General features: G+C 37.4%; 1 protein-coding gene across 1 annotated transcript; it reads right to left on the bottom strand.

The window, feature by feature from the left end:
* On the bottom strand, positions 1–24,830 carry LOC135943027 (LIM/homeobox protein Lhx2-like). Its single transcript, XM_065489415.1, has 6 exons — positions 24,679–24,830; positions 20,065–20,348; positions 9,823–10,071; positions 8,966–9,171; positions 2,292–2,551; positions 1–887 (listed from the first exon to the last, which is right to left on the bottom strand). The coding sequence occupies exons 2-6, from the start codon at positions 20,283–20,285 to the stop codon at positions 675–677; spliced, it is 1,149 nt and encodes a 382-aa protein (XP_065345487.1). The 5' UTR covers positions 20,286–20,348; positions 24,679–24,830; the 3' UTR covers positions 1–674.
* Positions 24,831–25,529: the final 699 nt, after the last annotated feature.

Below are 25,529 nucleotides of genomic sequence, written 5' to 3'. Positions count from 1 at the left end.
ATTTTTAATTTCTTGATAATTTAGTTGGTTTTATTAATCACGTCGAAAGTTGATCGAGTTCCCATCAGCAAACACACTGAAGCAGCTGCGTATATATTTTAATTTTCACTGGCACAACATTCAAAATGCAGTTCATTGTGACCTAAATAAGCAACTAAAATATATATTTATATATCTTTCTGCTGTTACGTCTAGTGTGGAACGACTCAATAAATTATGAATGCGCGGAATGTGTGAAAAATTTGCTCTGCGCGGTGATTTAGATCAAGCGGCAGTCTGAGAGTAATGAATAATCAAGCACGCCGATTATAATCAGTTTTAATTATTCATTTATACACATACAACAGCTTTTGTGTGTGCGCCCACACAAACACTTATGCGCGCGGCAATTAACGCTAAACATTTTCTTTAATCACAAATGGACATGCACATCAATTTTTTTGCAGCACACGCATCTACACTATATGATAACGTTGATAACACTGTATGTTATGCATAATTTTGCGTATTATTTGCAATAAACCGAAAAGTCTCTTTATTCCTTCCACTCTGCTGACTTAGATTCGCGGGTTTTATTTTAATTAGGATGACTTGATATGTGCTTGCGTGTCTTTGGGTTATCACTGTTTGAGTGTCCGCACGAGCGACTCCCACATCACCCGGTGCAAGTGGTGTCAGTAGAGCTCGCCGAATGCCAGCGCGGGGTGACTGCTCGCCGAGTTGTCGTCCACCAGCTGCCCCTGCGGCCCCAGGTCCAGCGGCTGCGACGACACGGAGCTCGGCCCCAGGCTGTTCGGGTCCATCTGCTGCGGCTGCTGCGGCGCCTGGTGGTTCTCCTGACGCATCATGTTGCGCCGCCACTTGGCCCGAGCGTTTTGGAACCACACCTGAAAATTTGCACAAAATTCAATTTAAACTAAAATTTAGTTCATCGCCAGCGTAATCTTTTTTTAATGGGTAGAAAGTTCCTTAGCCAGAGGTTGGAATTTAAAGTTATTCTTAATCGGTCCAGGCTTAATAAATCCACAATTTCTCGCGAGAACGGACGGTGGTGAATTTTGAAACTTAGCTTAACTTTAAAAATTCTATCTCCCAATATTTAAATCTGATTAGTAATGATTTTTTGAAGTTTAGGATAGATATTGGAAATATTTTTTTGAGCGGTGAGTAGGCATTCATAATAGAATTAACAATGCACCAGTTGCATAAGCCCTTAGTGTCCGAAGCCGCCAACAGATGGCGCCACCGCATACTTTATTAATATATTTAATTTCAAGGCACTTCCGCTGCGATTTCAGACTCAATCTTGCCACTGTGCATTCTTCATTTTATATGTTTTAATTTGACCAGCTAAAAACCAAAATCAGTCCAGCTATTCACCGTAGAAACGTTGGAAAAGATTGTATAATTAAAAAAATTGTTTTTCACGTTTTTACGGCGAATGGCTGGACTGATTTTGGTTTTCAGTACGTCAAAATAACACATATTAAGTGAAGAATGGCCATTAGCAGAATTAAGTCTGAAATCACAGCGGAAGTGCCTTAAAATTCAATTTATTAATGAAGTAAACGGTGGCTCCATCTGTTGGCGGCTTTGAACACTAAGAGCTTTATGCAAATGGTATATTTTGCTTTTTAAATTTTAGCAAAGGGTTGGAAGGGTGAGGGTTGAGTTGCTCCCAAACCCTACGCAGTTAGAGGAGACCATGACTAGTCTAAAGGTGTGCATATTTTTGTTATTCTGACCCTCACTACAATCCAAAATTTTACACTCTAAAATATTTGCAAAAAATCCAGAAATTCACACGAGCACTGGGAATGCTTTTGAGGGGCTATCAAATTTTTTTATATAATTAAAAAGTTATGAAAAAACGCAATTTAATAAAAACAATACTTGACCTTGACCTTAAATTTGGTGCTCATTTGATTTGTTTTAAAAAGAGGAATGCAATGACCAACACCAAATTTTTCAAATTGAACCAACAGGGAAAAGATACTCTGATGAGTTATCAAAACTGTCCAAAAGGTTTCAAGAAACACCGCAAAAAATGGTAATTTAAAAGCAAAGTGTGAGTTTTCGTTACTTTGTGCAAAATGAACCAAAAGTGTGTAATCTAAAACCCGTATAAGTTGTCACAATTGGAAATTTGCAACATTAATTTCTCAAGCCACTGAATTTAAAAGTTTTCGGGTACTTTTATTACATGATTTTACATAAAAAATTATGTCACGCATACAAGAACCAGGCTACTTTATTGTTATCAAAGGTAAAGGAGAGTAGCGGAGACGCACCTGTAAAACTCGTTTCGAAAGCCCCGTCTTTTGGGCCAATTGTTTGAGATCCTTCGCGTCTGGATTCTGGTTGATGGCGAAGTACGACTTCATGGTGCGCAGCTGGTGGTGCTTGAAAGAGGTCCTCATCCGCTTGGTCCGCTGGCCTGATTGCTGGTGACCTCCAGAGCCAGCCCCAGGGTTGCCAGGCGAGGACGCCGAGGACGAGTCGAATGCCAGTTGCTCCAGCGGACCCGCCAACTCCCCTGGATGCAGCATTTCTAAACGAACAGAAATCATGGTTTCCAAAATTTAAAATTGTTTTACGAACGATGAAATTAATATAAACAAAATCTCTTTTTATTTTTATCTAATAACATTTAGGGAACAATTGTTGCAAGGAAACTATTATATTAAATTAATCATAGTTTAAAAATTTAAGCGGATTTTATCAGTTAATTTTGATAATTTAATTAAATTACAAATGGTGAACTATTTTTTAAATTAATTTAAAGGTCTAAAACATTTTATAAAATATAGATTCTCCTACAAACAGAGGAAAATCAGAAAAATCCTTTGGCAACTATAGCATAAGAGGATTCCATTTTCCGGCAAAGCTTTCAGGAGCAAAAATCATTAGATTCGCGTCACAGAGGAAAGCCTTCTCCACCGCCGTGTCTTTTAGCACATTTTCCGAGCAGCGAGCGGCGCGGAGAGAGCGTGCAAAAAATAAAGAGCACCATGTTTCAGCCGCAGGCTTTGTCATTGGTCGTGTTCGGCTCCCAGACACCCTCCGCAAGCCCAGCTTTTTATTATCCAATGGTAGAATCTATATTGTGATTGTCATCGGCATAAAATATTTGTGTGTGTGTTGCTGTTGCTGCTGGCGTTGCTTTTTTGGTTCTCGAGCTGAACGCGGCGGCGGCCCACCCACCAAGACCGGCTTGGGAACAAGAAAACTTGCTGGCCCTGTTAAAAGGAGGGGCGTCCTCTCTTTCTCTCGTGAGATGTGAGTGTGTGAGTGTGTGTGTTCGCCGTCCGCATCACAAATAAATATTTAACAACACTCGCTCCTCTCAAATACATATGAAAATGAAATCGGCGAATCGTGATTCCTGCCTTCGGAATCATCTCCGTCGAAACCCGGCATGTTTGCATAAAATTGTTTCAAGGCGTGGAATTTTAGCTGTGCTTGTGTGTGGCGAATAAAATTTTGCACGTTGCTTGTTTGGACCATTAATATATTCAGACTATTCGTGTGTGACTCACTATATGGCAGAAATATTTATGAGTGGGACCCGCAGTTTGCTGTTTTATCGATTCGGGTTGTCGCTAATCAGGCGGAAGATCTCGTTCACAGTATTAAGTGCGAATAAAAAGTGATGGGACGTTTAAAAAAAAGCAAACAGCCTCTACCACTCGAATAATTTTACATTCAATTGATTTTAAAGGCATTCGAATATTTGAGATGAAGTGATTGACATTTTCATCACTTTTTTTTCAAACATTTATGAATTATTATCAAGTTTTGGTGATGTTTTTCACTGCAATTAATCACCTTTTCAAATGGAACTCGCTAGATATTATTAAGAGCCAGACAGAGGGCGGATAATGCAAAAACCTTGAAAATCCTTGTTAAATTCAGTTAAAGCCAAAATTGCTCTAGTTATTTTTTAAGTGGCAGTTCAAAGTTAGCATTCCTTTCAAACGGCAAAGACTTTCTTCCTATATATTTGAAATCTTATCTTTTTTCTCATCGACGAGAGGAAAATAATTCTGCCAAGAAAATACATTATGGTCTCTGAATATTTGAGAAAATGGGAAAATTATATTTTTTTTACTTTATCAAGGACCTCGTTTGATTATTGCAAATTAATTGTGATACAAATAATTGTACAAACTAACAATTTGATCGAATCCTTTATGAGTCAACAGTAATAACTTTCCATTATTGCCTTATAATCAATCCACTCTATTTATAAACATACTGATCACGTAATTTTTGTCATTTAAGCTGACAAAATTGAAAAAATTAATTTTAACTGTAGCAAGATCCTCTTTTGGTATTTGAATATTTTATTAAATATTTAAAATTTAAAATTTGGTCTCCATCTTATTGGAATCAACAATTATTCAATTAATTTCTTAACTATTGCTCCTAAAGGGAATATGCACTGCAAAATTCAGGGACAAACATTTTCACCCTTAATCTGTAGGACATTCTTAGGACTGAATTTCAGAATTTTATTAGAGAAACCTGTTGATGATTTTTATTATTTTCCCCATACAAATTAGACGGTTTCAGAGCCGATTTGGATGGTTATAGTTTTTTTTTTTAGAAATTGTAGGAGCCTCAATATATACTCGTTCATTAAAATATAAAGAACAAAGGCAGATTGAAGCTGTCTAGATTTAAAAAAGTTAATATTTTAGAACAAAATGCATCGAGATGAGAAATCAAAGTGAAGCGAAATTAAGAACTGGTTATTTTTGAAAAGTCTTGCGCAATCTGAATAATGCAATAATTGTTGCTCTTAGATTATTGCACATTGTATAGAAGTGCATAGGTGGATTGTTTCTATAATCCAAAAAAAATATGTACATATTTAAATAGCCTTGCAAATGTGAAAAAAACAATGCTGAAGAATTTAAGTGATTTCAAACTTAGCGAAATTTTTATGTATGTGTCTTAAAGAGGTTTTAATTTAAATTGCAATAATTAAATTAGATAGAACAATTTTATTTGAATGTAAATAAATAGCAAAATTAATTTTCCTGATAAACTACGTCTGCAATATTCGTATAACGATTTTGTAAAATTGAAATTTTTTCATTTTGGTCAACTATAGATATTAAACTGTTTTATTATTAATACAAACAACTATTTGTATAGAGTCAATATTTTGCAGTTGGCTGTTTCTGGGTGGTCTCCGCTTCGCTAGACACATAAATCACACCGCATACATATACCATAAGCGCGCACTGAGAGCAGGTTGCACACTCGGCAAAGAAAGGAAGAAAGTATAAGGCACACAAATCCATTGTTCTCTCGGCTCGACGGAAAAACGCATGCACGAGTGGCGCGGCCATTGCCACCCACCCACCCACACCGTCTCTGCTCTCTTGTAATGAATGGCACATCGCTCATTTCTCGCCCTCTCCAGTCTCATCGCTCGCGCATGCAGCAGGTACACACACACACACACTCATGCGTGCATTGTCCGACATTCATTAGCGAGCAGAATGGTTTGGGCAAATATTTAGAGAGCTTTATATACATATTGTGCGCTGCTGAGAGAGTATAGTGTGTTTTTATTTTTATTGTTCTCCTTGCTACACGCTCACAATTGTTGTGCCAGAGAGAGAGAAATATCACTCAAGTGGAGATCAAATAAAAGAATACTTGTGTGTGTGTTCGGCGGGGGCGAATGATCAAGCGGCCTATTGCATGCCAAACAAGCAGCTAGCCCACCGCAAGCCGATTAAATGACCCCGCGAGGCAGCGAGGCAGGTAGATATAGGGGCACATTGTTTTCTCAAGGGTCGGTTCCCGGGTCGGATTACGCACCGACAATTTGGCTTTTCAGTTGGTGAGTGTTTATGCAAAACGAACTAAGACGCAAAAAGCATCTCCGCGAATTGTGGCTTGGACGCTTGAGTATTCTTAATGTCAAATCTGGAAATTTAGAGGGTTAGTTCCGTTAGATTATTACCTTACTGGGGGAAATATTTCAATTCCTTAGCGGATAGAACCAAAATGAACGGTCCATTCTGAATTTAAATTGATTAAAAAAGCACGTTTCAATGAAAACTGCTAGAGAAAATTGATTTTTTTTTACAAAGCACGTCAAGTTGTTTATTTGTGTTTATTTGTGCTGTGTGACTTTAATATCTTGTAAAAATATACAAGTATCAAAATTTTAATTCACCATTTTACAGCTTTGTGAAATTTATTATTACTTCGATCATTGAACAAATTTCTGAAAAATATTTTTGTGGATTTTGTTTTTTTTATTTTTAACAAAAGAAGGGGCTTTTTTCCGTTTCTAGGGGACACAAAGTTTGAATAAAACTTGGTATGTTGATTGCCTCTAGGAAATCAACCAAAAGTATTACATTTTACTCAAAGCCAAAAATTGCCAAGCTTACAGAGGGGCACAAGCAGGTGTTTGCTTCAAATTTTAATATTGTGGCTTCCAGAGGTGCAAAATAGACAAACTCGACGCAACTTGAAAGCTTATAAAGTGAGAAAAATCAACTGCAATGCTCTAGGTTATAAGTCAAAGGTCAATGTCACTAAATTTGGCCTATGGACATCACTGGCCCAAAACTTTCTCGACGCAGAATGCATATAAAAATGTTCAAAATTCAAAAATTTTTGAATAATAGGACAAAAAATAACGGCGAATTGTTTTTTTTGTTTTCGAGATATTTAGAGTGAAAGTTTTAGAAAATTTGGTTCCACGGGCACCGAAACTTGGGGTAATTTTCAAATTTTGGATTTGCGAGCTGATTTCGAGTGGACTGAGAATTGAACCGATTGTAAATAATTAATGATGACTGTTTTGGGGATTGGAATTCATGATTTTTTTACTCCTCAGGGGGTGGACTTTTGGGCTTTAGAAAACATTTTACCAGAAATAAGCGTTCTTGGTGTCGATTCTTATGTTTTTCCCATCAGAACCTTCATTCTGAATGTGAGATCCTGTTTATTATTTTATTTCTCTTTAACATGAATATTTTGATATATTTAAAAACAGTTTCGGGTAGCTCCAAGAGACTCCGATTACACCGCGCGACTTACTTATATTTTTCTATCTTCTATAAATCATAATTTTTTACCGTTCAAGATTAAATAATTAATATCAAGCATTAACATTAATCACAGCTTCATAGATCTTCATTAATGTGCAATTATGCCGTGGAAATTTATTATTTATGTTAGGTGTGTTAAAAATTAAAAATTAATAAAATAAATCAAACAAAGAATAATGATTTAATCTAAGAAAAATAAATATGAAATCAATATACCACGATGGCACTATTTCAAATGAAAAGTTTAGATTTAATTTTTTAATTTGAAAAATACCTCAAAGTTTATTTTAATTAATTTATTTAATTTGCAAATGAATGTTTGTGTTTGACAGTTCGGCTGGCTGCCTTGAAAGGAGTGCAAGCAAAGACAACATGGTGCGTGGCTGCTGATTAAGAGACAGGGGCAAAAAGCGGTGGAAAGTCACGGGCCGTCACGACTCAAGATTCCAGTTGTGTGCCTTACTGATTGAGAGGATGTGACTGCGGCTGAGACGCCAGCCGGCACATGCGTCAGTGCCAGAGGCGGCGTGCAGCAATCTGCTCAAACGCCATTAACAATATATAAAAGCTTTTTGCCAAAGCTGCAGCAAACAAACACACACACACACACACACACGATTCGGTTTCGGATTCGTTCCGGCAGCGCGTCTGCAATCAGCAGGTTTTTCACGCGGGCAAATTGAAATGCAGACGAGCGTGCGTCTGTCTGGTGCGAGAACACAAGTGATATCACACACAACAAACGCCCAGAATCTCAATAAATATCGCGCAGGCAGTCATAAAAGGTATAATCGCTCCAGATGCGCTCTTTTTGCTCGCGGCGTTCAATTAGTTCTCGTTTGTGCTGCTGCTGCGTGTCTACGAATACGTTATGTTTGTAAACGAGGTAGACAGAGAAAAAATAGTATATATATTTCCTTTAAAGCAGCGGAAAAATCTAAATAGGAATATGTCACTGAAACGAGAAAATTACGTTAAAAGAGTGACATCATTGAAATTCAGGGCAGCTTTAAGATCAGGATGCATCGCAGATATATATGTTTTTATTGACTGTATCGATTTACTAAGCGAAAAGTCTAACAATAAGGGCAACAGAAGCGTCACTTCCTGATTTTGTAAATCTGAAAAGACTTTTTCGAACTTAATTTCTAGGGGATATTTTTTAATTTTTAGTCCAAAATGCAACGTTTTTATACTGTTATTAGGGCAAATGGATAGTTTTAGACGGTTTTTAACGTACCAATTGTACCAGAGTTAATTTATAATCTCAAATTAAATATTTTTTAATAATGTATCTCTGGATATAATTTTTTTAACATTTTTTGCCCTTCAGGGAATTTATATTTTGCAACAAAGAGACAGGTATTTTTTTAAATTGACATTCTTAATTTTGTTTACTAAACGGACCATTTTTTTATACCTTTTTTGAGTCAAATAAAACATTCAAAATAAAATCCTTTAAATAAATGTAATTATAATTATATCCGTCTGTACTAAAAGCCAATTTATCGATCTGAAAACCAACCAAAAATTATTTTTGAGTATAAAATCATACCTGAAATACTAAAATTTAAAACAAAATTTAGACGCAAGCGAAGAGTTCGCACTTTTGCAGCAGTTTTGATCCAATTTAGATGGTTTAATATGGTTTTGGCAGATCTAGATGATTTTAATGATTTAAAATCCCACAATTCGTGCTCATTTGATGATCCCGTGATGGATAGAAGTTCGGAAACATTAGTTCAACCGCCCTATAATAAGTTTGGCACTCTTTTTTTATCTTAAAATGTGTATTTCCCTTAAATGTATTCAATTGTATTTTACTTTTGAGCAAGAATAAACAAGAATAATAAATTCGATAGTTTAATTTGCTCACTTACCTAGGACAGGAGGAATTCTTAGGCCAACACCCTGCATGTCCACCTCTTGCGACTTCCTCTTGCGCGGCCGCCCCTTTTGGCCGCCGGTGGAGCCATTGAAGAAGCCCGCCCTGCCAGGTGACCCGATCGGCAAGTCGGCAGACACGGTCGCGTGCCCGGCGGCAGTGAAGTCGGCCAACTCTTCTTCGTCGCCACAGCACTCGCCACTTTATCGAACAAAGACAAAATTCAAATTTAAATTGATCGGATTTACTCGGCAATTGCTGTAAATGTTTGATAATTTCTATTTAGAACTTCTTAAAAAGAAGAACAGCCAGAATAAATCGTAGTTGGAGATTGGTCTGCGACTCATTTTATTTGTTAAAAATTTATTTATTTTGCGTTAGAAATGTTTGATCCTCTCTGGCTTTTGTGTTTTATGTTTTTAAACGATTTTTTTAAGTGGAAACTCAGAAATATGTTAAATATTGTTATGGCAAAATGCCATTCTTGTTTAAAATTGTATAATAATCTTTAAATAATTACAGAATATATTTATTTTTTATTTACATGCTTTAAAAATTTTCAGTTTTTATATACGAAATACACTTTAATTTTAATTTTCTATTTAAAAGCATTTGCAAGCCAGATTGTAAACTCTGTTTTGTACTAAAAATAAAGAAATCTATGATAAATTGAGTTTTTTCTTTTTTTATAAATTAACCCTAACATTCTTAAATACTATCGTCATTAAATTGAGATACAGTATTTGTATGACTTATATTGGAGACATTTAGAAGCCAAGGAAATAGTGATTGTGATAAAAATAATACAAAAATTCAAATCTAAATCTGTTGTGGTGCCACTCTGTCTCTTACCCTGAGCTCATGGAATGCAGGGGATGATTGAGGTCCGAGTGCGGCGCAAACACCTGCAGCTCCTCGTAGTGCACCCTGCAGAAGACCAGGCTGTCCCGCATGCCGAAGTGGTCGCCCCTGGACAAGGGCCGGTCGCACTGGGCGCACCTGAAGCAGTCCACGTGGTACACGAGGTCGCGTGCGCGCATCACCAGCTCGTGGGCGGAAATGGCAGCTTGACAACGGGCGCACCGCTTCGCTGCGAACAATCTGGACACAAAATTATTGAAATAAAAGATTTTATTTAATAATTTTCGTGTTTTTTAAATGTAGACTAGAATTTTTGTCTTATTGAAAGGTGATATGCCTTTGAAATAAAATTCTCACAAAATGAAATTGATTTAAAATCAAATTAATATCTTTGAATTACAAATTTAAATTCTAAAAAAAGGTTCATTACTAAATTGTTTTGTGCTTAAGCCTTCTATTTTTCACTCTTGAACGGGTGAATGATTAATTATTAGTAAAAAATAAAAAAATGACATTTTTTATTTAATACTTTAAGAGTTCTTCCATAATAATTGTTAATTTTAACTGATTAATTTTGAAGAGTTTAAAAATTTCGAAAGCGGCAGCCTGCAAGGCAGTCGAGACGAGCAGGTTGCATAAGCAGCTCTTTTTTTGCTCGCTGTCTCCGAAAACGTTTTCGTTTCAGTTTCAGAAATAAAAATTAAAACCATTAATTTCGGATTGACAAACGCCTCGTCGTGTGCGTAAAGCGTTTTCTGTGCAGACCAATTTTTCAAACGTCGTTCTGTCGCCAAGGATTTCTCACACGTTAGGTGCGGTACCGCGCGTCGTCGTCGTCGCCGCTGCCGCCGCCGCCTCATTGTTTATGTATTCTGCGCGATGTAGCGATCATTAATCAACAACTTTTCAGGCCAAAGCAGCCACGCTCTGCGGTCGCGAGCTCAGCCGTAGCGATTATTTCTCTCAAAAGGAAGGAGCGGTAATGACTTTTTGCGCCGCTGTAGACAAGTAAAAATGGACGGCCGATAGAATCTGCTGGCGAATAGGAGTATTTTGTTGGTCCCAACCAGAAATGAATTAGTAACGAGGCACGACGACAAATAATAACAAAAACCTCAAGGACCGGACTGTCAACATGCCAAAACGAAGAGACGTATTTTTATCTCTAAAGCCGGTTTGTATGCGGTAAAAATATACATACAACATTGTGTCTTTGCTTCAATAAAAACAGTAATAAAAATAAAATTTATTATTTATATACGTGAGGGGAGTAATAAACACACTCATTTACATTAGTCGAAACAAGTTTGAAAGTTAATGCATGGAATTTTGCTGCTAAAATCCTCTTTGATTGGGTCACAAGAACACGAAACAATTTAACTGTAGATAATTTTTTCCTGTGAGATGAAATATAATTTATGTTTCCTCTTAAATGACTTGTAAGTCTCTGTGAGGGGTAAATTTTCAATTATTTATCATTGAACAAACTTTGTGTGATGTTAATTCAAGTTTATGAATGAAACTAGTGTCTTTTGGAAGTTTCCAAACGTTTTAATCATACAGAAAATAACCATCGGTAATTTCACGGTATTTTTCTGTTGTTCCGGTCGATTTTTTTCAGTTTCAGAGATTCATAAAATTGTTCCCAAATACTTTGAAGTTTAGATTAAGAAAAATAATCAAAATAACAGAAATTGACTTCAAATAAACCGTTAAAAAAATTTGGTGAAAGCTGTGAAAATTCTCCTTTTATGAGAACGTTGTAATGATTTTATCAAAATAGTTGATTTTAGTAATTTTTAGCAAGCTGCGGGTGTAGGGCTTCAAAAATGTTTGAATTTCTACGATCCATGCTCGTTTTAAGTCTATTTCTACGAAAGATTTCTACCAGATTTCGTTGATTGATTCTCTATTTTGTTACTTTACAACAATTTGAATCCTTTGAAGTCAATTTTTCGTAAACCGTCTTCTCACCTAGAAGCAACTTTTCTCTTTTGTTTTGCTCCTAAACCCCCTCTCTACAATAGTTTCCCTTGAACCCATCTTTTGACGACCTGGATAGAATTTAGAAGATGAACTTTAATGCATACAAAATTAAACATAAATTCGTGGAACACATTCCAACATTAATAAGCGGTCTGACCAAAAATAAAAGCATGGACATTACTTTTCAGAAAATAAAAAGATGTTCTCTAGCACAAAAACTTGCAATGGGGATTTCAACCCCACCCAGAAATTGAACGACATTAAATTTTAAAGATATATCTTCATATAAATTAATTTTTCAGCTCTTTGGAGTGAGAAAAGCTCTGGAGCAGTCCGTACCTGGCGAATGGTACGGGTATCAGGGAAAACACACAGCTGCGCTATTAAGCGCGCGTACTCTTTGGGTGGGCTCGGCACTTTAAGTGTAGGAATATTGAATGCCGCGTGTTATCGCCATTATGGCGTGCTGAGTGACGGCTATTGAGAAAATATCAGCCAGCAAAAGGTGGGAGTGTGAAAATGTTTTAACAAGCTGTTGCCTTTTATTTTTAATGATATCAACGCGCACCATTAGACCCGCCTCGCGCGCGTTTATTCCGAAAACGGCTCCCTGTAATTCGAGATAGAGCATATACCATATATATTTTGCACGTAGCTCAACTGCTATCTTCGTGCAGCTTATCTGCACCCGCGCGCCGCAGCTTCCGATGCAGTATCTCAACTCGGCTCATAGACCGCAGCAAAAGAGATTTCGCGGTTTCTTGGCGGTTTTTCGAGGTTTTCTCCGAGCAGATAGCGTTTGCCGCTCAGATTAGTGGCCGACGCTGCGGTTAGTGTCTGATAATGATAAATTTGGACCGCGCTTTATTGCGACCGAGACGCGCGGTTAGAGCGTCTGTTTACCAGAGCAAGGAATAAGCTCTCTGTGTGCTTTGAAGACAGAAGGCAAATGCGATTTTAATGATCAACTCTATGTTTAGAAACTTAAAAATTCTATTGAATCACAATATTTTAAAATATTATTGCTCATTTTATGTGTTACATCCACCTTAATTAATTTTGATCGCACAGTTTTTTAATTGAAAAATATTTTTCAAAGGTTTTATAAATGATATTATTTGCTTAAGGACAGTAATGCTTCCACAAATTTTTAAACTATTGTAAATTCATTGGATTTGTGCACTTTTCAACGAAGTAAACTGAAAATATTTCAAATCGAAATGTAGGCGAGTTATTAAGCCTCGGAGGTGTATTATCTCTTATGGCCATGGAACTCAACATGGTGATTTGTAGCCATCTTTCGTTCGATATTGCTGAGGTTTTTCCAGGCGTACTCAGTTCATTGAGATAAATCAATTTTGGGCAACTTTTAGATAATCGGTTCTTAGATTAAATCAGTCCAACTGCATCTATTATTATTTATCATAACCTTATTATCTGTTTCCATGCCAGAGTAAAAAATATATAATTTTCATAAATAGTCTAAGGCGCACAGACAGAAAACAACAATTTCGCCTATAAAAATTACGAATTAATAAGTTAAAATTCTTTTTATTATTAGTATTTTAACATTTATTATTTTTTAAATATATTAATTAATTTAAAAAAAGCAAAGTGATTCAAAATTAATAATTTTAAAAACAATTTTTATAGCATTAATATTACTAACCACTGATATATACAGCAAAGCGTAGATAAAAGCAAAAATTTTATTATCTCTGAATATAAAATTCCCCGTTGATTTTCCTCGTCAGCCTCTTAACAAAAAATGTGTTTAGTTTTGATAATGTTGCTATCTAGGATAAACACAAATTTCGAAAATTTGTTAGTTTCCTGTTCCCACGACACAGATTGCGACACTGACGTAAACAGTCGTTTTTCCCTGTTAAACGAGTTGTTCTCAGATATTTTTAGACTGACGCTTCTGCCAAATAATTAAAAAAATAACACCCTAAATTAAAAAATCTTAATTGATATTTTAAAATACAAACTAAAGCCTGTATCAATTTTTCAACAATATTAATTATTCCCTTATAAACAAATAAAAATGGCAATGGGTTTAAAGATTTCTTAGTTAGAGAGTTCGCAGCACTTCATAAAACTTCTCATCCGTTTTTGTTATTTGCTTTCACTGAAACGCTGCTGGAGGCGAAATGAGCACTGCTTCTTCTTTTTTCATATTTTCTGTGGCAACTCTTGCAAGAGACTTGCTTTTGCGCCGGCGGAGAGAAGCTTGGGCCGGAGTTTATTTTTACTACATTATCAGTGCGAGAGAGAGAGAGAGAGAGAGATCCGTGCGGAGCAGAGAGCAAGAATTATGATGCGAGCGAGAGAGAGAGAAGGGTTTCTCCCTCGTCTGCGGTGGTGGTGCTGCGCTATTGATTTTAATTCCGCACCAGCATCGGGCGGGCGGGGGATGGATGAAAAAGTAGACTGAGTGTGCGACTGACTCTTGTGTCTCCAGGCGGTACACTCGCTTTCAGCCTCGGCAAGCTAATGCACAGAAATAAAATGAGAGACTTTTTCCACGCGCGGCGGCAAAGAGAGTCAGTCGGTGTTGGGTTTCAGGTTTCAGCCTCTGTTTGCGCCGTTTTAAAGAGGGAAGGGTTCGTTCGTTGGTTTGTTCGTTCGGATGGAATCCTCTTTTTGATTCGGGCAATAATATTCCATGCGCGGCCGGAGATTTATGTTTTATTTGAATGGCCGGCGTGGAGGCCGGCCGGCAGAAACGCGCGTAAAATTTTACAGTCGTGCCTGCCGTTTTTATCCTCCAGAATAACAATCTGAATGGGCTCCTGCCGAAATTCTCGAACTGGCATTTTGATGTTTTATGCAGCCATTACTCAGGGCAATAACAATTTGGCTGTCTGTTTTGCCATCCGGCCGGACCAATGAGAGAGTGGTCAGCCCGGCACGAATGCGAAAAATTCTCTCATGAGATGAAGCAATTGCTCGGCGAGCCCTGCTGGTCATTATTCAAAACATGGAGTGCGCTTACAAATTCTGAAACACGCATTGAAATTGGTGTGGATAAGAGCAGCTACATGATAACAATGCAGTAGCAGAACGAGCAGCCACATTCCTCGTGTGCACACATCACGTACTCTTATAAATCTTAAAAGGAAGACCATCTTTCTCTCTTTCTGCTTCTGCTTCTGCTGCTGCTGCGAGAGTACGTACACACACACTTAGACCGTGTGTGCAATTATAATGGATACGGCAACATAAATTCCTCTTTTTACATGCGACCAGACGTCAGGGATTTACTCACTCGTGTGCATATTTCCATCCGCGCGCAGCATTTCTTTATTTAGCCCCAGCTTTGATAAATGTAAACCCGCGCGCACCAGCCGAGCACATCTACACGCGCTGCGTGTTTTTCGCTCCTGCCTGCCTTTATCTGGACTTTGCAGAGAAAAAGCGCAACTGGTGACCAGTGAATCGCGACTTTTCATCCCACAACAAGGTGGTGAAAGATATTAAAAACAAAAGGGTGTTCAAATTGAAAAAAAAATCCTAGTTGGAGGTGAAAATTTTCTATTAGCTTTTACGGTCAGGAAGCGAAACTTCGAAATTGTGCAAATTAATAATCTAGATGCAGAATCAATTGGAGTGCTGGTTATTGTTGCAATTTCGGCTAGTCCCAATTTCTAAGGGATTTCCTTCAAGGATGATGAATGACTAATTTGCTCAGTAAATTTTCATTTGTATTAAAAATTATCTAAAATTATAACGGAATTTTATAAATCAGAATACTATGGTTTAATGCATTATAAAACCCAAGAAGTCTGCACATGATAAGAACGTGGCTCAACCCATAAAAAAGCAAGGAATGTGACACTTTTGATTTTTGTGCTAATACAAAAAAATCATGTGGTGTGAACATAAATCTTATGAGTATCCACCCTTAAAAACTTTTAGGCACCAGTTTTCCCATAAAAGTGCCCATAATATTTCTCTCGTTTCACAGATTGACTCTATTTTTGGCTCGTTTGCAGCAATTTCTGACTTTTATCTTTTTCCACAGCAGGCTGTCATCCGTTTAAAGATTGCAAATCACAATAAAATGTAATTGGCAACAAATTAAAACATATTTAATGAATCCATGATAATTTTTCCCAAATAGCAGATTAATTCGTTAAATCTTTCACGTTTGAAGCAATTAGGTAACTTTATTCAGAAAATTTTCGTGTAGCAGAGCCACCCTGAAATTTTTGTCCCCATAGTTAGTCTAAAATTTAGCTGGAATCAAGGATAGTATCCCATCTAAAGCCTGTATTTTTGCTATTTTACTTTTATAAATTTCGGAGCTGTAATCTTCCATTTCAAGATGTTTTTCCTTCGATCAGCAATATTCATAAGAGCTTGTTTTAATTTATCCTTCAACCGTTTTGAGAATCGTATAGATTTGAAAATGACAATTTATTAAAACTTATATATAGGATTTTTTTAGTTTTTTCACTCCGGAGAAGATGGAGCAGAAATGCAGCACGGCCATTGGACCAGAATCATTTCGATCAGACGAAACAAGAGTCTCGGGGATGTCAGTAATGCCTCGTCGTTTATTTTGTGCCGCATGATCTCGCGAGTGGTGCTTCGTGGGCTAAATAGAGGAAGAAAAGCAGCCAGCGTCGACCGCGTGAGTGTGTGTCGAAGGAAAGTGCTTAGCGTGCGCGAAGCAACAAATCAGTCGAGCGGCGATTAATGAGCGACGGGCTCCGGGAATCTGTCGTGCGTTTTGTCAGCCGCGTGAGTGATGTGCGACCATTGTTCCAGCCGGGCCTAAAAATACGTATACGCGGCCGCTGCCTTACAGGCTAATTGACGAGCGACAATAATCGGCGCATTGTGTGCAGATAAGCGCGGCCGAAACAGATCTCAACAGACGTATTATTTATTTATTCAGCACTCTCTCTGCGCGCTGAATTCCAAATCAGCATCTCGAGAAGCAGGATATACACGCATATACGCGCTGCTCTCTCACAATGGCAAATTTTTTGCCCAATAAATTCAAAACTCCATATTCAGCGCAGGGGAAAAGAAAGCAGCAGCTGAAACTCGGACGACAGCGCCGGTTTCGTTTCATTGTCTCGCGCGTCCAGATTATCTTTTGGTGCCAAATGTGGAATAAACATGTTTTATTTTGAACTATACACGCGCTTGTTTTGTTCAGTGGACCACCAATAATGTCAGCAGCGCCGGAGATTTCACCCGCCTGCTCGTTTGCATTGAGTGGATTTAAAAAATGGAGAGAAGAATAAATTCTGAAAGTCAGATAAAATCAAAAGCTGTGAGTCAGCTGCTTATTTGAGCAGGGTTTTAAATGTGTTCAAATGTTCAAAAATCAAGACAATACATAATTATTTGTTTCATTTATCACTTATGAGTTCATTTCGAGGGCTTCCAGAAATTAGGAAAATTTTAGTTGATTTTGTGCAATTTGGGAGTTATTTTTTAAGGATTATCCTTTTTAATCTATAGAAATTTTAGTAAATATGAACTAAGCAACTACATTAGAAATTAATAATGAGAAAGAGTTGATCAGACTTGTCTCTATCATAGAACAAAAAAAATTGGATTGGTCTTACATTTGAGTTAGTTTGAGAACGCACATTTATGAGAAATTATATCGCCAAATTGTCTTTACTTATCAGTAAATAAAACTAAACTAATTTGTAAAGCTTAACTTTAATGATAATTTTAAAATAAAATTTATTTTAATTTATAATACAATAAACACCAGTTTCAAATTAGAAATTAATATAGTTTTAATTTTAATTAATTTACCCAACATTTTTCTAATAAAATAATTGTAATAATTTAATCATAAATTAATATTTTTTGCAAGATTGTTGTAAGTTTTTTAAATATTTAAAATCCACCCAATCCCTCAGCAATATTGTGTGATTATAAATCGATTAATTCCTCGAAGGCAGTTCATTAGTTCAATGCAGCATTTTTCTTCGAAATTAAATACTTTATATGATAAAGGGATATTATTAAATTCAAAGATTTTAGCGATTAAAGGATTTAACATTTTGGAATTGCATGATATGTCTTTCATTAATCTTGTTTCTACGTTAAAACCATGATGATTTTTATCACAGTTACTTCAAGTTTTTGATGAGATGAATCGATCAATGAGTCTCTTTTAACTTTCCACACTTTCCTTATATGATATTTCAGCCTGGAAAATAGCTGAAATTGGTCAAACTATGCATAGATAGTAAAAAACCAAATTTTCAAGTGGATTGAAACAATTTTATGCCTTTTTTAGTCGATTTAGAGATGGACTGTGAATAAATTTTAATGATTGTTGTCATTAAATGGCTGGAAGTATATTAGCTCAAATTAATACATAGTCAAACATCTAAAATTCACAACCCTAAAAATAGCGAACCCAAAAGAGAAACCAGAATGATTAAAATCGTTAAAATTGTCACTAAGTCAGTTGAAAAGAAAATGTATTTTCAAAATGCTTCGAAGACAGTCGAAACCAAAATTTTCGTTCCAGGAGCTTCACATCAGGTCAGCGTACAAAAATTCAAGAAATTACCCATCCTCAGAGTTTCCCTGCCAGCTGATCGAGTGCAAAATGATGCACATTATATGTACAACCTCCCTTTCTGCAGCGCCGGAGTCAAAGGTCGTGGAGGAGCGGATAATTCACGCTGACCGGGCGTGCATTAATTTTGCAGTGCACGAGGTGGGTAATTGGTGTCAGCGCGCCGACGGTGCGACTTCTTAATGAATAATACACGCGCGCCCGGTGCGGTGCGGCTCACCGGCCCACCCACCGTAGCTGGAGGTGTATTTTATTCACTGAGAGAGAGAGAGAGAGCGCGCACCACCCGCGGGTCAAATTTATTTATTATTCCCGCCTGGTATTGGTTCAGCCGCGCCGCACCTCAATGAATAATCAATGAAGCTGCCTGCGCCTGACGGACACTTGAGAATTGCATTCACGTCTCTCAGCGCCGCGCGCGAGTGTGTGAATTATTTATTAAATGCCCGCCCCGACGAAAAAAGCTACATAATCTGCTTGTTTGCTGCTGTTGCTGCGCCTTCCACCCAGCAGTACAAACATACACACACACACACACACCGCGCAGCAATTTGACCCTTAACTGTTTCCTTTTAAATGCAGCAAGCGGAGAGAGAGAGAGAGAGAGAGAGAGAGAGAGAGAGAGAGAGAGAGAGAGAGAGAGAGAGAGAGAGAGAGAGAGAGAGAGAGAGAGAGAGAGAGCGAGTAATGCACGTGGAATTATCGCAACATCGAGGCGCGGCGCGGGACTCGCTCGACTAACGTATTTGTGTTTTGCCACGTGAGAATAGATAATTTATAAACACACATTCTCGTTAAAATTTTAATTGGAAACCAGCAGCAACTGCAGCATTAGTTGACTTGGGAGTTCAAGTAGGAGTTTTTGTTTATTTATCTTGTTTTCACCGCATAAATTTTTACTTTATACTCTGTTTGTTGTACGCTGGCTTCTGATTTTAGTAATTTGATACAAAGGGCCTTTGTGACTAAAATATTAATTATGCGAATTTTCTCCTAGATTTACAGCATTTTACAATATTCTCTTAGTAGATTAGTAGATCTCAAGATCTATCCAACGGTGTGCACAAATTTTTGGAGAAACCATTTGTTGAGAAATAAATTTAGATTTCAAGTAGGGAGACAGTAATAGCCCTCACCATTTGAAAAGCATGTTTTCTAAAAAAATTGCAGTGTTTCCTAGGTCAATTTTGAATAATTAAGGCTTAGTTTATGCAATTCAAACCAGAATTTTCCGGAATTTTGCAGTATCAATCCTCTCTAAACGTTTTTTATTGGCTGGATGTTCGTGAAAGACCACTTTGGTTTACAGAATTTGAAAAATTAATTGAATTTCATTACTTATCGGTCTTAAAAATATTTAACCAGAGGATATAATTTTTGTTTACAACTTTTCTTAAAAATAGCGATTCATTTAATTTTAGATACAACAAAATCATGTTCTTTTCTTCATTTTTATATTTTTACGATTTTTAGATCGATATCATTCTTGTTTTACGTCGATATTGAATAAAATTATCGATTTAAAGTTGAAATATCCCCACCAGAAGTTTAATAGATTAGGAAAATTCTTTTTTGTAGCCATCAAACAGGATGAACAAAATTAAAAAAAAAAAATTAAAAAATTCAGAATTTTATGCATTAACAGCAGGGTTGAATTTGATTTCCGATTGTGGATTTCTCACCTGTAGTAGTCCTTCTTGCAGTAGATGTTGCTTTCCTTGACGAAGCACGAGCCGTCGGGGCCGAGGGGCGCCTTGCACTCGCAGCACTTGAGGCAGCCCGAGTGCCACTGCTCGTCGACGGCGAGCAGGAAGAAGCGGTCCTTGATGCGGCCTCCGCACCCGTAGCACGCATCGTAGCCGCCGGGGCCCTGCAGGACCCCGTCCTCCTGGTCCTTCAGCATGTCCCCCGAGGCACGCACGCTACTAAGTCCGCCTCAACCACATCCACGTATTAAAAACATCGCCTGAAACATTTTTAGTTCCACTTTAATTTAATTTTATCAATATTATAACAGTTTATGGAGTGAAAAATAAATTTTAAGCAGTTTTAAAATTACTGATTTTAAACTTTTTCAATTGGATATAGGAAAATGTTATGTTAAGTGTGGTTTTTGCTATCTAATTTAATTTATTTTATTTTAAATATGACTATTGCTCTTATCCCTACTTAGTATTTTGATTTTTAAATTGATGGTATAATTTTCTGAGATGATTATAGAAGGAAACGTAATGTCATATAAGATTCTGAAGGGGCCAACAGGATTGAGTTTTGATGTTAAATTTGGCGTTAATCATCAGTGCAACTGCGAGTTTTTGGTGTCAGCGAGCGCGATTATTTTTCCCCTGACGCTTTGGCATTGAGTCATGTCAGTTGTTTTAATGATGCGGTGAGGAGCGCGCGTGCGATTCCCTGCCATTCTCTGCTTCAATGGACGACGGGTCAATACGTTCGTTCGGTCGGCGCGTGGCGTACTGACTGCTGGGTATGTGCTCGAATTTGATCCGCTCCACTATTTCGCCCCGGCGTGTCTCATTATTCGAAAAGCGGCGCGAGGGCGTTGCCTCTGTGTGTGCAATTCAGCACTTTTCCAGCAGCCCACCTGCTCGTTCCCAGCAAATTCGACGCCGCCGCGACGATTTCCAAATTGTTGCCATTTCGCTTTTGTTTTGACAGCATTTGTTTTTGTTGAATCGTTCGGTCTGTTTTCTTCTTTCTTTTAATCCCCCCAATTAGCGCAGATCTGTCGGAGAAATTATGCAACACGCGTGTCTCCGCTGCGCAGCGGGCTGCCGAGGGTGGAAATCCAAAGGGGCTGGATGGCTCTCGCATTTCCTCTCCCGAGCCAGCGAGCACTTTCGTATTTACAAAAGCTTTTGCTTTTCTCTCCCGTTCTCCCCGCTCAGCTCGGCGTGGATAAGTTTCAACCTGCCAGACACGTGTGTGTGCTTTTCACTCTACTTCAGATTTACATCAGACGAAAATGGGTCATTATAAATTGAATTAGAAGAATGGTAACTAACCACTTTGATCTCGAAATTTAAAACTTAGATGATTTATGAAGAGATTAGTAATATGGCAGGAATTTAAGTATTTTCTTTTAATAATTATAGAAATTTATTTGATGAAAGTTGAATGTAAATCGATAAACTTGTGGAGATATGTCAATAGCATTTATTGAAAATTTAAATAATGATCGCTATTGAATATTTTTTATTTTTTACATGACGCTAAATCAATAATAAAGATAAATGTACGTTTCCAAACTCGTGCCAATAATTCTTATATACAATTTACAATTGTTTATATATTTTATATAATATAAAAGAAAACAATGCCAATTTGTTTAAAGTTGTAAAAACATTTTAATAAATTAAATATAGGAACATATAATATTTTTAAATTTTATGTTAATATACTAATGTTAAAAGTAAAAGGTAAATTAAAAACCTAAGTGATGAGCGATGTGTGCAGTCAATATTGACTTCAACGACCGGATTTATAAAAAGAGCACCTGCACAATAAAAAATCCTTTTGTTAATTTCAAAATTAAATTAACCTTTGAAGTTCCTGAAAAGGACCTTCAGTTGAAATTTTCCATAATTTATTTACCCTCTTAGCTAGAGGTTGGCAAGGGAATAACCGAATGACAAAAAATCCCTTTTAATTCCAGAGATAAAATATTTTTAAAAGTATATTTTGGAAAATAAATCTGAATCTTGCTATAAGTTAAAATTTTTGCACTTTCTTGGGCAAACAAAAGACAAAAAAACATTTTAAATTGTTTGGCATCCTAATTCAAACCATTTTAATCAAAGCAATAATTTAAAATTTATTATTTTCTAATTAGGACACCAGGTACAAGAACATATTTTGATTTGCAGACTTTTCATTACAATTTATTTATTATTAAAAATCAAAACTGTTCCATTTTTCATCTTTCAATTTGCTCTGGAATTTGTAGAGGATTAAAAGAAGAAAAATACCTGCGCGTGGTCATATCAAAACCTAGTTCAACAGTAGGAGATAAACTTCTATGGAAAAAAGCTCAAAAGAATGGAACGAAAAATAAAACTTCAGATAAAATAAACAAAATTATACCCCACCGCAAACCTAATACCACAACTAGTGTGCGTGTAAACCTTGTCTATTTTTTTCTTTCGTCTTTTAGAAATTTGTATTTTCCTTAAAAACTGCAGAGAAAAACCGGACGGACAAAATTGCAAACCTTGCTTTTAGCCGCTCATCCTATTTTTTTCTTTCAAATCAGCACAGGGTAAAACCTTTCAGTAATAATATTAATTATAATTCCGATCGCATAATTCAAGATTGTAATTAAAGTAATTATAAATGAGCAACTTTTTCGTGCAAAATTTTAATCAGGTAAAAAATAAACAGGTGTTGCTGCCGTTGGAGGAGACCCACTGCGCGTCTAGCTTTTTACACGCGAGAGCAAATCAGCGAGCACCTGCTCTTGTCGGTTGTTTCGTCGCTGGGCCCCTTTCTTCTCTGCCGGCAGCACAAATATTATTACAAGGATTTTTTGTGCCGGGCAAAAATGATCGTTCGCCGGTGGAGGTGAAAGAACAAGGTCGCTTGTTCCGAAGAGAGAGAGAGAGAGAGAGAGAGAGAGATAGAGAAAAAAATGCATGCACCGTGGGGCGCGCTAACACACAATTTTCGGGCTGAAGAGAACAATGTGTGCGGCGCGTGTAATTACTACAAGAAAAATTATACGCCTTCTTTGTGAGTGACAGGATAACATCTCAGGAATCCTGCAAGCCGAAAATTTATGGCGGATCGCTGCTTTTTGCGCAAATTAGCAGGATTTTCGGGCATTCCTCGCGCGAGCTGTGGCGAATATTTATTATCGCTTAATTGCTGACGAGGAGAATTTCCATCGCACCTTCCCTTCCTCTCACTGCTCAAGAGAGCATGTGCGCGCCGCGCGCGGTTTTTGAGTGTATTCTAAACATGCGTGTGCGCGGATACGGGCGACGAGTAATTACGCTAGATTGGCTCCGCGCGCACCGAAAGTGATTTGTTAATTAATTGAAGTCGGGTTTCACTCTCTCACTCATTCAGCAACAACAGGAAACTTATTTATACTTGACTGCCGCGTAGCTCGTGTTTTGACACACTTTTCTTTGTCACTCGCTTCACTTGCAAAAATTATCTCTATGGTTCGGATTTTTATAAGGTTAAAAGAAAGGGAAGACTTTTGATGATCTGTGAAACAAAAGTTAAGGTTCAATCGGTTGAAAGTTTCCTATATGAAATTATTTTGCAAAATTTCCTTGAAATAGTTTAGAAAAATTGCTGACATTAGGCTAAAATTTGCCTTTAGAGCGTCGTTTAAATTTCCCCGAAAATTGGCTTTGAAGAAGATTTTTATCCCAATCAAGTAGTTAACTTATCTACCTCTCTTTTAAAAATCATGATTTTTTCGTAAGAAGAGAACTGAGCATTTATAGCTCATTATTAGCACGCTATTTGAACAGATCGCGATGATAGGAATTAAGAAATCTAGATCAATAATATGGACTGGCTGTTAAATTTATTTATTATTATCTTTTTAAGAGAAAGAGTGTGCGAAATTCTTTATTTTTCTTAAATTATCCCAATGAAAATCCGTCTGGATTGTATTTTTTGACCGCTTGCTGTGTTTCTCTCGTCGAAATCTGTACAGGTTTGCGAAGGAAATTCAAATTCATGATTTTCAGAAAATATCGACCACTTCCCTTGGTTGAAGAGCACAATCTTTGAAGGGTAGTCTATTAAATTTTATTGCAGTTACGTTTTTATGTTGCAAAATTAAATTGTATACATTAATAAAACTACAGCAAATAACTAAAATACGGAAGCCTAAAACGCAGTAGTATTTAAAACGATTTATTCTAATTTTTTCTTAAAACGTTGCGATAGGTTATTTGTTTAAAAAAATATTGAAGTAATTTAAATGAAAATAAAACTATGAGCACTCTTAAAAAATTCTCCTCTATCCCATTGAAACGTTTTCTTGTTCTCAAATCAACAAAAAGTTATTTTTATTCTACACCTTTAAGCCTGTCGGGACATTCCAAAAATAAAATAAACCAATTTTCATCGTTCAAAATGAAATAAAAGCCCGAAAGCCCCGCATTCAGCCACCGAAACGTGCACTCCGCCGACAAATTTTGGAGATACACGCGAGTTCCGGAAGGGGTTGAAGCCGGCAAATAAGTGTGTCGGTCAGGACGCAGCTCGGCGGCCGAATCGAAACAAACAGAGCGGCTGGAGAATCGGATTTCACTTACCAGCTAATGAAATATCCCGAGGCGATGAGGAACGAGTAGCGCGGGTTGCAGACCAGCATAAAAAGCGGTGCCGCTGCTTTGGGAATCGCCCGGGAGGCTCGAGGCGAATCCCCTCTTCACGCAGCCTCCGCGGCTGGACCAGTGCTCGGCGGCGAGCACGCAGCCGCACTCGGCGCCGTGCACCAATTGCGGGCCGCGCTGGCCGACGGGGGCCGGCCCTGCGCTGGTTGGAGCATCTCGCGCTGAAGATGGATGCATTCCGCGTTGCGAGAGCGCCGCTCGCACACCCAGCACGCTCTCTCGACAGCCGCCACTGCACGACTCTCCTCCAGCTGCTTGCTAGTCAGACGCCGCTGCTCTCTGCTCTGAACAAAACAGATTCAGGATTCAGGAGCTCAGCTTGCCTTTCCGTCTGCACAAATAATGCAAAATCGATGCCATTCAGCCGGGGTATTTTGAAGCTACTTGGAGGAAGACGGGAAATATTTTTAATTCTGTTACAAAATTTGAAAAAAATAGAATTTAAAAATATACAAACACGCGTAATTAATTTTATAAAATTTAATCTGCATTGTGCTTTACCTCCAAAAACAAAATTCATAGCCACAATATTATAGCTGCAGAGCAGAAAATCCTGTATCAGCAAACGAGGAGATAAATCAATCCCGGCACTCACCCTTTCCCTGACTAAATTCACAAGCTCAAAATGCAATATGATGAAAAACAAATTTCAAAGAGCAAAGCTCTACTTCTTCCAAAACACAAGAGTGCAAGAAGGAAAAAATTCCCTCGTAGCTGAGGAAAAGAATGTGTTTGAAATTAATTTGGCTTGGATTGGCAAGTGAAACATA

The sequence above is a fragment of the Cloeon dipterum genome, chromosome 4 (assembly GCF_949628265.1).
Source record: "Cloeon dipterum chromosome 4, ieCloDipt1.1, whole genome shotgun sequence".
Taxonomy (NCBI): Eukaryota; Metazoa; Arthropoda; class Insecta; order Ephemeroptera; family Baetidae; genus Cloeon; species Cloeon dipterum.
The sequence above is the reverse complement of the archived record's forward strand: the minus strand, read 5'-3'. Positions and strand labels throughout refer to the sequence as shown.